Raw genomic sequence first — 15346 nt, 5'->3', positions numbered from 1 at the left:
AAATGTCGGCATATAGACATTTTAGCATTAAACCTGCAGGAATAAAAATAGTTTTACCTTGGTGAGGCTTTTTCAGCATGTTTCGAGCTGATTGCTGTTCAGCTATTTATTCTTTCTTGTCAGAGGTTTTGTTTGCTGCTGTGTGCATTGAATTTTCTGAACCAAGATTACACCTTATAATAACCTATAATCATTAGTTAATTGTTAAGCAGTTATTGCATACAATATGCCCCCTAAGAATGCAGTGTGTTGCAAGTCCCTCAAAGACACCAAACTGCATAAATGAGCCACTTGTCACTCATCACCATCCCTTTTCTTGCAAAGAATTAGAAATAGCTGACTAAATAAAACATTTTTTTTGATGATTTAGCTGCTACTTTCTTTCTTTCTTTCTTTCTTTCTTTCTTTCTTTTTTTTAACCATATGATCACATTTGTGAGCTTTTGTTTTGATACCACTGGGTATTTATTAATTTAGTATCAGCGCAGCATCTGAGCAGCGTCTAGCTTATTCTGTAGAACTGAAGAACTTGATATTTCTAACTTGCAACTGGTCTCGAAAAGTCACACAACCATGCTTCTAATCACGCCTGCAGTTACCAGCTGAACTGCCATTTAGTTTCATTCTTTCCCCCTTCTTGAATCCCACGGCGAACTGTAAATGTGAGCGGTGATTCATAGCTGTTGAACCATGCTGTGATTTTCCGTTTAAGCTGGAGATATTCCTGAGATAGGAGCTTTTACATAAGCGCAAGTCATTTATTTTTGTTTGTCAAATATATGCTCATAAAATCCAGCATACTCATTGAACTACCTGACGGCACAAAAGATTTTCAGTAGAATAAATGTGACATGTAGCATATTGCAGGAGCTCTTCTCACAGAGCCACGTACTCAGTGTAGTTGAAAATATCTATAGTGTGTAATGTTTCAGATAAATCATTTCACCGCATTTTGGAACCAGTACCTTTTTTTTAATTTCTTCACCTCAGCCTTATAGAGAGGCAAGGCTGCAATGAGAAAGGCTTAACCGCTAGGATTATAGTCATTCTGATGGATGGTGATGAGACAGATTAATCGACTGCTGTGTAACCCGCAGTTATCTGATTTTAGCACTGCTCCTCCCTTTCTCTTCTTGAAAGGCTGAATTATTTCTCTTGCAGTAAATGGGATGTAATGTTTGTTTCACTGGAAAATTAGCAAAAGATTACACAGTTTTACACTTCAAATGAAAGAAACCTGTGAAACAACAGTCAATCCAATGTGCTAGTTTAATAACATTTACACCTGAACTTAATGACTGAATATCATATTGCTTACCAACAATAATTCAAAGTTGTTTTTATATTCCGTGACTTACTCATTTTGAAATATGTTATCAAGGTCTGTGAAGCCTTGTGGATCTCAGTAACATCTGAAATTTGTTGTCGTTTGAAACGATTCACTAAAGGGGGAGAACGGGAAAGCAAGAGAATGAGGATTGAAATTGCCCACTGCAGAACCAGAGCAGTTTTTAGGGTGATGGATTTTTTATTTAATTTTTTTTTATCTGTAGCTTTGCTAGCCCCCATAGCTCGCTTTTATCAGTTAGGGAAATGGTAAGCATTCAGAGCAGTTGGAGACATTTCAGACCGCTGTGCCAAAGAAAACATACATTTTCTGCAAACACAAATGAGACTGAAGCAAGTCGTAGCAAACTGTACGACTACCTCAAATGTGTACTTGTGTAATTGTGTGTGTAATGTGTAATTTTATCAGCAACATTGGTAACCAAACAAATTTTCAATCTGAAAACCATTTATAATTACACCTCTGCAGACAACCACAGTTGATTTTAAAATCAAACAGCCAAGATGTGATTGAACTGTAGATTTTCAGCTTTAACTTAAGAGGTTTAAACAAAATATTGCTGTAACTATTTAGAAATTGCATGGTACAATTTTCATACATTTCCATTTCCGGCAGCTTAAATGGACAAAATTACACCGTTTAAATGTAGGAATTGTTTTTAATACTTGGATGAAAATTCTTAGCTTTCAGTGACTGTCAGTGAACCTCCTTGAGATGCTCTGTTAGGCTTTCACTGCAGTCACCTTCAGTTGATGGTTGTTTGAACATCTCTCTGCCTTCAACTTGTCTTCACTAACTGAAAAGCGAGCTCTGTTGGGTTGACATCACGTGACTGACTTGGCTGCTGAAGAATATCATGACTTTTTTTATGCACCGAGAAGCTCTTGGGTTGGTTTTGCAGTGTCCTTTGGGTCTTATCCATTTACCCCATGAAGCTCTGTCCAATCAGTTTTTGTAGCTTTTGGATTAATCTGAGCAGAGAGCATAGCCCTGTACACTTCAGAATTCATCCTTCTACTTCTGTTAACAGACTGGTTTTGTTGGCAGTCATGCATGCCAGTGCCATAACATTGCCTCCAATATGATTGACAGATTGATGTGTTATGCTTTCAATCATGAGCTGTTCTTTTGCTTCTTTTCTCTTCCTATCATTCTGACAGAAGCTACAAGTTGTCTAAGTCTAATCTGTCCTTCCTGTTCTTGAGTGTAACCAGTGGTTTGCACCTTCTTGGAAGTGATTGTTAGAATTTTGAACGAGATTACCTACTTGAAAGGTTGTCTTGATTTAGATTGAGTTAGATGGATTTTCTTTAACCAGTGAAATAATTTCTTGATTCTAAGCATTAGGGTTTTTTTTTTTTTTTTTTTTTTTTTTTTTTTTTTTTAAATGAAGCAATATGAGAATCCAACTGCTTAGTGATCCCGAGGATGTTTTTGCTGTGGTTGCTGTATAAAATCACTTTGAATTGCTAGATATTTGGTGGTTTGCCTTAGTAACAAGCAGCTTTTTACGTTATAGGAAGCAGTTGTTTCATTGTTGTTGGGGAATTTAATAGATTACAGAACTTTCATTTAAAAATTAGCTTTTTAAAAAGATTGGTCTCGATACACTTTCCATTTAGATAGCAAGGTAGTAACTACCTTAAAATACAAGTTAAACATGATAAGGGAAAAATGTACATTTTTATATAAAGGCTTAACAAACTTCTGTGCACGTAACATTGTATTGCATCATGGTCGACATTTGCTCCCATTTTATGCAAATCCTTTCGGGATTTATGTTTGGCAAGCAGCTTTCACTTGCTTCATAGTATTACTGGTTTTTCATAATGGAGTCCTCTTTCATTTTATGAAATATTAGGCTTGATATTGGTACAAATATATTGGTGAGTCTACAATCATGACTGATAAATATAATCCCGCTCTATAGATGTACTCATTAGTTAGAAATGTAGCTCCAATCCATTTAAATATTTCACTATTATTCAGACCTTATTATTCTATACTCTTGTAGGTGGTCTTGTGAATTTGGTGGACAAATCAAAGATATTTCCTTGATTTTAGTGCACTTTTAAGAACCTGGCCCTTTTTATTTGAGCGATTAATAAAGCAACTTCTCTTTCTGGATCTGCACACACTCCAAGTGCATATTTGTCCTCTGGTCGATATGTTAAAACACTGATTATTTCCAAATAATCTTAAATGTCACACTATCATTTTAAGAGACTTTGTGCTCAAGGTATTTCAATGCAGCAAGCCCTAAAGCCACCCTTGATTCGGCGTCTTCTCATGAAGGGGAGCTCTTATATCTTTTTCATAAGCCTGTAGCAAAGTTGCCCTATGTCTGTGGGGAATGGGATCATGAATATTGTGTTAACCCAGAAAAGTTAAAATCCATGCATGCTTCCTTGTTCCCTTGATCCCCTCAGCTTTTGTTGTTGCATTGGCCAATTGTACCCGAGAAGAGATCAAGGGGACCCCTGTCGGTTGTGGATTATTCCTTTGTAGCGCCGCCACTGTAGGGGATAGAGGATTAGAAAAGTGCAGACAGTGGATGATGATGTTACAGGAAGTTCGTTTTCAGCACACACAGCAGATTAATGGTTAATCTGAAGTATTTTCTGTTGAATATGTTTAAATATTTGTTGTAGGTCCCCCCCCCCCCTATTTTCTTCTATATTTTGCTTTGTTTTAAGGATGGAAGGAGAGATGGGTGCCCATCAATTCTGTGCCCACTGTAGGCTCAATTTCAATTAGTGCAGCACGATGGGATTATGCTTCCTATGGATATGTATATCATATACATAGACAATTAAGACTGGAATTGCCTTTACCCAGATGATGAATTTTCATAATGTTTGCATGTTTTCCCTGCAGTGGGAGGGTGGGGTGCGAACAGATTTAGAAGGCACTGCAGCTCAGTGAATATAGCACAGAACTCTTATTGCTGCTGTTCCAGTAATATTGTCAGGGTTTCTATGTGTGTGTGTCAGAGCCAGTATGCTTAGACAGATGTGATTTCTAGGGGCTAGTGTGCATTGTGCATAATCATCATACATCTTGTGTCTTTTATTTCTGCAGGAAGCCATGGACCTCGAGGCTGGGCAGCCTTATACCCAGAATGTGCCGGAAACAACCAATCACCTGTGGACATTGCAGATGAACAAGCTCAGATTTCTCAGGAGTACCTGAAGCTGGAGCTTGACAAGTTCAACACAGAGTCCTCCAACCAGACCACGATGAAGAACACTGGAAAGACAGGTTTGCAGTAGAGAATTTGTTTATCCCTCATTCGAAAAGCAGTGCAGCAGCAATACCAATCATCTTTAATTTCCACGACTGCTATTTTGAGACATGACATGTGATGGTTACACAGTCAGGGAAAAAACGATTTGAACCCCAGCTGATTTTGTAAGTTTGCCCACTAACAAAGAAATGATCAGTCTATGATTTCAGATGTGGGTTTATTTAAACAATAACCATAAAATCCAGAAAAATGCATTTCAGAAAGGTTATAAATTAATTTGCATTTGCATGAATGAAATAAGTATTTGCAAAACATGCTTTAGTACTTGGTGGAAAAACAATTGTTGGTAATCATAGAGGTCAGACCAGTCTTATAGTTGGTCACAAGTCTTGCACACATCTCAGGGGGGATTTTGTCCCACTCCTCTTTGCAGATCCTCTCCAGGTCATTAATGTTTTGTGGCGTGTTTGACAACTCGAACCGTCAGCCCCCTCCACAGATTTTTGATGGGGCAATCGTGGCTCAAGAGTTGGCAGTTTGTCTTGTAATCGGAAGGTTGCCGGTTCGAGCCCCAGCTCCGACAGTCTTGGTTGTTGTGGCAAGACACTTCACCCGTTGCCTACTGGTGGTGGTCAGAGGGCCCGGTGGCGCCAGTGTCCGGCAGCCTCGCCTCTGTCATTGCGCCCCAGGGTGGCGGTGGCTACAATGTAGCTTACCATCACCAGTGTGTGAATGTGTCTGTGAATGGGTGGATGACTGAATGTAGTGTAAAGCGCTTTGTGGTCCATGGGGACTAAGTAAAGCGCTGTACAAATACAGGCCATTTACCTTTTACCATATTAAGGTCTGGGGACTGACTTGGCCACTACAAGACCTTAATATGCTTCTTCTTGAGCCAATCTTTTGTTGCCTTGGCCATGTGTCACTGTCATGGTGGAATACTGACCCACGACCCATTTACAATGCCTTGGCTGAGGGAAGGAGGTTCTCACTCAAGAGCTGACATGGCCCCATCCATTCTCTCTTTGATGTGGTGCAGTTGTCCTGTCCCCTTGGCAGAAAAACACCCCCAAAGCACAATGTTTCCACCTCCGTGTTCGACGGTGGGTACTGTGTTCTTGGAGTCATATGCAGCTTTCTTCCTCCTCCAAACACAGCAAGTTGAGTTGAGGCCAAAATAGCTCGATTTTGGTCTCATCTGACCACAACAATTTCACCCAGTCCTCCTCTGAATCATCAAGATGTTCAGTGGAAAACTTCAAACAGGCTTGTACACGTGCTTTGTTGAGCAGGGGGACTGTGCGGGCACTGCACGATTTCAGTCCTTCTCGGTGTAGTGTGTTGGTGACTATGGTCCCAGCAGCCTTGAGATCATTGACAAGCTCCTCCCAAGTAGTTCTGGCCTGGTTCCTCACCGTTCTCATTATCATTGAAACGTGTGAGATCTTGCATGGAGCTCCAGACTGAGGGAGATCGGCAATTATTTTATGGTTCTTCCATCTGCGAATAATCACGCCATCTGTTTTCACCTTCTCACCCAGCTGCTTTGTGATGGTCTTGTAGCCCATTCCAGCCTTGCGTTGGTTCACAATCTTGTCCCTGACATGCTTGGAATGCTCTCTGGCCTTGGCCATGGTGCAGAGTTTGGAATCTAGATAGAATGATTGCTTCTATGGACTGCTGTCTTTTATACAGGTAACGAGTTGCGAAGGTTCCCAATGTCAGCTCGTTACCTGTACAAAATACACCTGGGAGCCATAAATCTTGCTGATTGATCAAATACTTATTTTGTTCAACTTTTTGAAATGCATTTTTCTGGATTTTTTTGGGGGGGGGGGGGTGGTATTGTTCCTGTCGCTCACTGTTCAAATAAACCTTCCATTGAAATTCTAGACTGACCTACAAAATCAGCTGGAGTTGAAATAATTGAATCCCTAACTATATACAGTGGCTTGCAGATTTTGGTACCCTTGGTTAAAATTTCTCTTCCCGTGAATACACAAAGTGAGTAATAGATGACCTGATTTTCAAACCAGATACATTTCTTTGATAATTTGAGCAGGATTATTTACCGTAATTGTCGGGCTATAAGCCGCTACTTTTTGCACAAGCTTTGGACCCTGCGGCTTTTAGTCAGGTGCGACTTTTCTATGGATTGTCCATGATTTTTGTCATATCGTAAGACGATTTGTTTTGTTTGTTCCGCTGTTGTACGGCACTACGTTGCCTGGCGGAAGGGCATGTGATCAGACACACAGTATCGGGGTTCAAGAGTAGTATGTTGGTCACATGTCCATCCGCCAGGCAACATAGTGCCATACAAGTAGCGCGAAAAACAAACTTCAAAGTAGCGCTACACGTTCAGCCGGAGGCGTGGATGACAAGCGGCGATAAACTTGCGAAAAGCAAGTTATGCTCAACTCCACCGGTGGAATCTGACAGCGTGGAAAAGTGTGAAAACATCCACGATCACCAACGGATTTCGAAGGGCTGGACTGCTGCATGATGGAGAGGAGGACACCGCCACGGCCCTTCAGAGGATGTTCGACTCTGACACTGACAACGAGGATTTCTTTGGTTTTGAAAGTGACAACGAAGGAAAGAAGCGGAGAGTGGATGAAGTAGCCATCCTGAGCCTGTTCGTATCCGACACTGGAGAAGAGGACTTTGGTGGTTTTAGTGCGCAGGAATATGGTGGTGAATGACTGACTTTTCTTCTTGTTAAAGCCGTGTCACTGCACCTGAGCCTAAAAGGTAGTCCGAATCTATTTTTCTGCTGTGCTGTAGGTTATTGTTATGTACTGCATTTGTTACTCATTTATGAAGCACAGTACATGTTTCGTACTTGTAATTACCGCTACTTGTACCTATACCTAAAAAGTTATGCAAATATGTACCCATAACTTGTTTTTCAAAATATTAATAAAAGTGATGTCTCCAAACAGCCATCTCTTTCCTGACAATTACCTTTGTGCATATTCTCTTACATATGATAAGTCAACATTGAAACACCTGCGGCTTTTGGTCAGGTGCAGCTAATGTATGTACAAAACAGGATTTTCCCCTGATTTTAGCTTGTGCGGCTAATATTCAGGTGCGCTTTGTAGTCCGGGAAATACGGTAATCATTTCCATCATCTATTGTTCAAAATAGAGGAGAAACATGAACCTGAAGCATGAGACTGAGCATGGGCAGCTCTTAGTAACACCCCTTCTGGCAAATATCGTAGTTTGTAAACACATTTTTCAGCCAGCTTAGAGTCTTTCATTTTAGGTGTGCTTTTTCAACCCTTTTCTTTACAAAAGTTCTGTGAGAGTCTTTGACCGTCTTTTCTTTTGTGATCCACAGTTGGGGTGGCTGTCAGGGCCTGTGCTTCTTGAGATACTCCACTGCGGATTTTAAAGTGTGTTTAGGATCATTATCCTGTTGTAGAAGCCATCCTCTTTCCTACTACAGCATCTATACAGATGGTCTCATGTTTGCTTGCAGAATTTGCTGGTATTTCATTGAATCCATTCTTTTCTCTACCACCGAAATGTTTCCCGTGCCACTGGCTGAAACACAAGCCAAAAGTATGATCGATCTATCCCCTTGCTTAGCAGTTGCTACTGTAGTGCATTTTTTTTATGAAATCCTGCACAAAACAGCTTTGCTTATTGCAGCCTCAAAATGATTTTTTTTTTTTTTTTTTGCTTTTCCAGTCCACAGAACTCGTCTCTAAAATGCTTGTTTAGCTGTTTATTTGCAGATTTCCAAAGCTGACTTTTCTGATAATGATGCATGAAAGTTTATTTTTCCCACCTGACATTTCCATAAAGCTCACATTCTTATAGCAGTTCTTTCTGGGGGGGGGAAAAAAAAAAGTTTTCTGAACTTATATTGACCCTACGGTTCCTGTTCACTGCTATTTCTTAATTATATCATGAACTGAGGAAGTGGCTACATGAAAACCCTTTGTTTCTTTCCTTCTCCTGCTTTGTGGAGGATTTTAGCTTTTAGCATACTAAAACACTGCTTGGAGGAGCCAATTGCTTCTGATTGTTGGGACAAGGTTTGAAGAGTCGCTGTATAGTTAAAGCTTTGATATTTAAATCACCTGGCCTTTCCTAAGGATGATTGTGAAAAAGCCAAATCCCTAAAAAGCTAATTTATCTCCGAGACCTTGATAAAAGATATCGGAGAGCTCAAATCTCTCAGGGTGTAGAGACGGTTATGTGGGGCTCTATTTTTTCTCTCTCCTGTGCTTAAAAAAAATGCAAATTATCTTTTACTTTACAGTATGTGGAAATCATTCATCTTCTACTCACTTAGCTCTTTGCAGTAATGGGAATTACTGACCAGGGAAACCCAGAGTTTTCCATACTACGGTTATATTATACAACATGACTTAAGATTGCTTTAATGTGTTTTATCTGTAGTTGTTTATGACCATTGGGAGTAATGCTACTCTCATACAGCAGGAAATATGGGACTCTGATTTGCACGATCATTGTAATCATGTAGCTTCACTTTGCATGTAATCACTAGATTAGTCAAAATGTGGTCATTATGTCTGGAAACTGCTTTAAAATATAATTTCACTGATGTGATGCAAGACTGAAGTTATCCAATATGATATCAAAATGTAAATCTTTAAGTGATTAAAAAAAATTGCATATGAACATGTTAAACACAGGAATTTAAGTATGTGGATTTCAGAGATTTTATACTTGAAATGTCAAATTTCAAACCACAGCAGCACAAACACTGAAATTACGCGCAGTAGTATCTGCCAAGATTTCTGTACATCTATCAGTGGATCCAGAGATTTCTTTGTTATTGGCTCTACTGTCCTCCTCCTCTGCTCTGCTCATTCTCTTTGTGTTCAGTGCCTTGTTTACAGATGCATTTTGAAGTTTACTTGTTGACTGCTACTTCAAACCGTGAACTTAATTTTTTTTTTTTATCCCCCCACTGAGCAAATCCGTGGACCACTGGTGTGAAAACCTTGACCCTAATTGATATCTGCGCTTTTGGCACGGTTTCTCTCTGCGAGTAATGTCATCCTTTGCATTTGATCATAATGAGAGTTTTTAGCCTCCATGACAACCAAGGCCACTGACACAGCCGAGCAGTGCTGCGGGGTGCTTATTTACAAAAATGGAACTAACACGGCTGGGTGCAATTTTTGGACGTTTACAGTACAAAGGGTATTTTGCATTGTTAAAGCACTGTCCAAATCAGGAACATGAAACTATACTGCCACAGAATATTACAGTGCAAAAGCTAGTTAGATGAGGTCTACTTAATTTTTTTTTTAGCAAATTCATGTCATTGTCTCATGAAATGTGATTTAATCAGTTTCACTTGAATGGAGGTTTTTGGATTTTTAGTGAGAGGACAGGTTGACTTGACTGATGAATTACTGAAAATATTACATTTCCAAGATGAAATATAGATATAGTACTATGCCAGTATCTAAAGCCACTCATTTCTTTATATTTTGTTTTCAAGGCACCACACTCTTGTATTATTTATTTATTTTTTTAAATAGTCTCATCAATAGACTTTCTGAAGGTCTTTGAAAAGATAGTCAAGTTCCAAAGAAAAAGTTTCACTCATTTTCAGTAGAGTCCTTGTTCCTGACCATATTAAGAGGACTGTGGTTTTTTTTCTTGTTTTTTTTTTTTTTGTTTGTTAAGCCACTTAACAGTGACCCATGAAGCACTCAAACATAAAACCCCCCACCTGACTCAATGGATGAACAAGTGTTGTGTTTACACATAACAGAAAACTTAGCAAAGAACCAATTTTAAATTATATCTTCTCTTCGTTACTGTTTTTTGTCTCATACATTGTATTTACATTTACCACATTTTTGAATAATTGCTGCACCAATTTCCTATTAATCCAAATTTAAAGAAATGAAGAGCAGCTCAAGACTTTTGAATAGCACTGTACATGATTTTTCTTTTGAAATGTGTGAAAATCAGATTTGTATGGATGGAGGTATAGATTTCTTTCAACCCTAAAAAATATATATATATATATATATCTATATATATCTAGAGAGAGAGAGAGAGAGAGGAGAAGCTCAGAACATGTTTAAAATCAGTGTGTAAACTTTTATTAGCTTCTCAGAGGCCTTGAAATCATCACTTGAAATATTTTCACAGGGTGAGGTTGTTAATACTTTATTGATCCAACTATTCAACAAAGCTGTGCATGAAGATTACTTTTTGGCCTTCACATTCATCATCTTTTGTTTTCCACATCATTACTTGTTGCATCCTTGATTTGATGTTTACTTGGTCTAGCTCAGTCAACAGAATAGCAGGAATACAATCTTTTGTTCTTTTGATGGTTCTCAATTCAGCCTATGCCTGAGATGACAAAGTTTATCAAGTGCATTGATTGTAATGGTGCTGTGGGTCTTGGTTTCTTGTTATTGCCACTAACTCATCTTAATAAGTAGAGCGGTCCTTTATTCCTGACCTGTGTCAAATGTTAGTATTTTGTATCCCTTCTCCGCTTGGCTGCAATATAACATTTCTTTTTGCCTGTTAGATTATCACAGTTTTTATTCGAGGCTCTTCAGTTTTCAAGGTCTGCTTCAAAAGACTAAAGCAGGGGGTAGCATTATTGTCAAATCATTAGTCTCAGTGGTATGACCTTCAGTCAAAAGTGCATTACCATATGGCCATTTTGTGTGAATAAATGATGTTTAACGCCAGTAAAGAAATAGCTTGTATTAATAAGATTTATTTTTTTTTAAATGATCTACTTCTAATTTTGTTAGTTCTGCTTTTTCTTAGCCAGTTTTATCAACGGAAACAAATTTTGAACATAAAGCTAACACAATACGCAAAAGTCATAGCAGTTTTATGTTAACATGGATATATATATATATATATATATATATATATATATATATATATATATATATATATATATATATATTTTTTTTTTTTTTTTTTTTTTTAATGAGCAAATAAAAATATCGTCAATTCCATTCATTTTTTTTCGTCAGTGTTTCAAGTAACTTTAAAATTTTCCTTTTTAGCATTTACATTTGGCATATAGACACGCACGAAATGAAACTACTATAAAGTTGTAACCTCTGCTTAGGACCTTTGATCTTTAGCGATAGCTTTTTACTGTGTTGTTAATTTTTGATAGTTTCATCCTCTTTGCTTATGGCTCAGTCACACTAGTGTAAAAACAGAACGTCAGCCTCCTTGCAACTAGGAAAACTCAATGGTTTCCTTGTGATCATATATATTTTGTTTTTATTTATTTAAAAATAAAATGGAGACCGTCAGAGACGGATAGCCAGTCGACTAACTGGTTGCCCAGAGGCTGAGCCCGCAACACTATTGATCACCTTTGATAGCAAGGCAGTTGGACAGGTCGTCTTTTGGGAGGCAACCTAACAAATACAGTGGCCCCTCGTTTATCGCGGGAGTTAAGTTCTAAAAATAACCTGTTATCGGTGAAATCCGAAAAGTAGTCAACTTTATTTTTTACAATTATTATAGCTGTTTTAAGGCTGTGAAAGCCCTCACTAAACACTTTATACACTTTTCTCAGACAGGCATGAACATATTCACACTTTTCTCTGTTGTTTAAACACTCTTTGGTGCTACTGCAGCTGCCTCTGACAGTGCAAAACGTTTCGTGGACATTGTGTTTGTTGGGGAGATAACTTACAATATACGGTACAGCACTTCAAAGTCACACTGCTAGCGATCGAAGCTTTATGTAAATTTGACAAGCTGAACGGATTCTGTACTGTACAGGAGACACGGCACGAGATTGATTGACAATGGTCTACAGCAGCGGTCCCCAACCTTTTTTGCGCTACGGACCGGTTTATGCCCGACAATATTTTCATGGACTGGCCTTTAAGGTGTCGCGGATAAATACAATAAAATAAAACTAGTACCGGTATCGAAAAAAAGAATTTATTCATAACACACGTGAAAAGACCAAGGAAAACAGAGTAAACGATAACAAAATAATGCTGAAAACAGATTTAAAAACCCTGAAAACTATTAATTTCACACCTGAGCCTCAACTCTCGCGGCCCGGTACCAAACGACTCACGGACCGGTACCGGTCCGAGCCCCGGGGGTTGGGGACCGCTGGTCTACAGCCAATCAGGACGCAGAGCACAATGTGGTGTTTAAAAACAAAAAGCAAAATTGCACCAAAAAAAAAAAATCAGCGAAACAGCGAGGCCACCTTATAGAGAGGGACCACTGTAATCGTGGTCCGACTCAGACTGCCTGTGGTCACACTCACTGACATTGGCAAAGGTCTGCAAATAGTCACCATCAAATTCAGCCTGTACCAATGAGCACGACTTGTCTGACACGTCTCCTTGCAATCGGGGATTGGACTCAACTGGTCGCAGCTAGTTGTGTTCTGGTTATATTCCAAGATAAAAGCAAGACTGACTGACTGTCAATTTGCTGTGAAATCACCATCCTGCAGCAACTATTCCACTACCTGTAGAGGAATTTTAGTTTCAGATCTTCCGATCTGTTTTTAAGTAGGTAATGTGAATTTCTGTATGTGTAGTTGGCAATGCATTTGGAACAGACTGCTACAGATTTGCGATTTTTAGCTGATTTATCACATTTAATAGCTGCATTATCACAAACAGTTAGCGTAATTTTGGCCGTGCTGCAGTCTTCAACTGCTTTTTGTGAACGAAGGTGAGATTGGCAAACTTTTTTTTGCTATGTTCTCATGAAGGTTAATATGTTCTAAATCATCATTTTGATCCGTGATAACCTCTTTACATTTCCCTTTTTGTCATCCTAGTTGTTGATATCATGAATTATAACCACATTAGGTCTATACACCAAGTCTGCTCCATCTCTGTCCATGCGAAGACATCCTGAAGTTGGAGCGTTTTCAAATTGGCCAAACTTGTTTTATTTTCCCTCTAAAAGAAATATCTTGTTCTCAGGAGCCGATTGTTCCACCATGTTCATCAGCTAGCCGCTAACTGTTCCTGTCATTTGGAGCTGAGCTGGTGGAGTGTAGTATGTTTCACAGTGTTTTTGCTGAAAGCAGTTGCCTGCTGATGCTGAAAACTGAACAAAACATTAAAGTCTCAAGAATGAAAGCTAAACAAAAGCTGACACTTTGTATAGAGCTCTGTGAAGGGAAAGGCAGCTGCAGATTTCACGCACGTTTGTCATTTTTATTGACTCTTCATGTTGTCATGTTTGGCTTTTGTGTTATTTGACACATTATAATTGATTTAATGGCACAAATACCTTAAGTTTTGAAATTGGCGTTTAAAATCCAATACTTGTGCAAAGTATTCGAGCAATTTTAGCATTTTTCTCGAGATCGATGGCCCGACTCTTTCGAGCGTTGCGTTTTTCAACCCATCATCGCCACCAGGAGGTGCTGCAATCAAAGTGCCGAGTTCCTCCAGGGAGTGGCTTTAACGTTACACTATTTAAAAGTCAGTGTTGTAATTAAGAAGTGAGTGAATAGATCTTAAAAGTTCATTGCGATTGATTTCATGGCATTCCCTTGTGCCTTGACCTGCTTTGAGATCGGGCTGATTGGCTGCCATTCAAGCAGTATTCCTCAACAAAACATTTCTCAGTAAAATTTCAAACAACTCCCAACCAAATTCATGGGGAATCGGAAGGCCCCAGAGACATTTGCATTGATCAAGGATTTACTTTCACACACACTCCCCTTCTTTCACAGGCTGTGATTCAAGGTCTTTTTGGCTTAGCTTCTAATTCCTCCTCTGCTGTTGGAGGGTTCAAACACACGCAGGGCCGCATTTTTAATGAAACTCCCAAGGCCAGCCAGCAACCCCTTTTCTTGGCTTTCTTGTGTTGCACACAGGATTACACTACTTCAACAACGGCAGTAACAGGGATTTATTACCATCTATGTAAATGTTTTTTGCGGTTTTGCAAAGCAGTTGCACAATTATGATAATGCCGTGGGTAGTTATTTCCTGTGCAGATTGATCCTTCACTTTGACCTGATGCTTTCAGTCTTGGAAATCTCCGGCATCATTTCTTCTCCTTCATGCTGTGGGCCTTCAGCTTAAGCGGCACTGGCACGTTAATGCTGCTGGCAGATTCTTTCTTGCCTCACGACAGGGGCTCGGATCATCCCTCATCACACAATGTTCTCCTCTCTTCAGATCATCTTGTCTCTTGGTTCTTTTTCTCAAGATCTCGTACTCATTTTCTTCCTGATACCTGTCACTGGTCTGTTTGACTTACTTTGATTCCATTCATTCGCTCAGGACAACTTGTTCGCCATGTTATCTGTTTACTGACAGTCTGTGTTTGCTTGTTCAGATGCTCATCCTCCTAGTTTGCTTTGTGAAATGATTAAAAGTGGGCTTTTCTTATTCACAGGCTGACTAAATCCTCTGTAACTAGAGGGATCAACTGACGGAGCACCAGGTCTAATCTGGCTAATGATGTCAAACATAGATGTGGTAAAGGGCTGTAGAAGCATTAGCATATAACCTCAGCCAGGACAGTGGGAGGGATGATAATCTGCTGTGCCATGGTGTTTCAGATGCTGTGGAAATTTAACACAGCTTAAACTCAACATTACACGATCTTTCTGAGTGTAACAGCGGGCAGATAGTCTGAATTTTTAAGGTGAATCCCAGTAGCTGTGGATGCATGAAAACATAAGAACATTTTTTAACTTCTGAAGATGGGTTGCAGATCTTCCACTCGCACATCAGCCTTTAAGTTACATATTTAAAG

At 39.2% G+C, this 15346-nt stretch overlaps 1 protein-coding gene across 1 annotated transcript in view; it reads left to right on the top strand.

Moving 5' to 3' along the window:
• LOC113022260 (receptor-type tyrosine-protein phosphatase gamma-like) overlaps nt 1–15346 on the top strand; it is a 110108-nt gene that overhangs the window by 51548 nt on the left and 43214 nt on the right. The window contains exon 3 of the mRNA XM_026167464.1: nt 4430–4609. Within this exon, the coding sequence (XP_026023249.1) occupies nt 4430–4609 (180 nt within the window). The remainder of the gene's footprint in view (nt 1–4429; nt 4610–15346) is intronic.

Source organism: Astatotilapia calliptera, chromosome 5 (assembly GCF_900246225.1).
Source record: "Astatotilapia calliptera chromosome 5, fAstCal1.2, whole genome shotgun sequence".
NCBI lineage: Eukaryota > Metazoa > Chordata > Actinopteri > Cichliformes > Cichlidae > Astatotilapia > Astatotilapia calliptera.
This window is presented reverse-complemented; position numbering and strand designations above follow the sequence as displayed.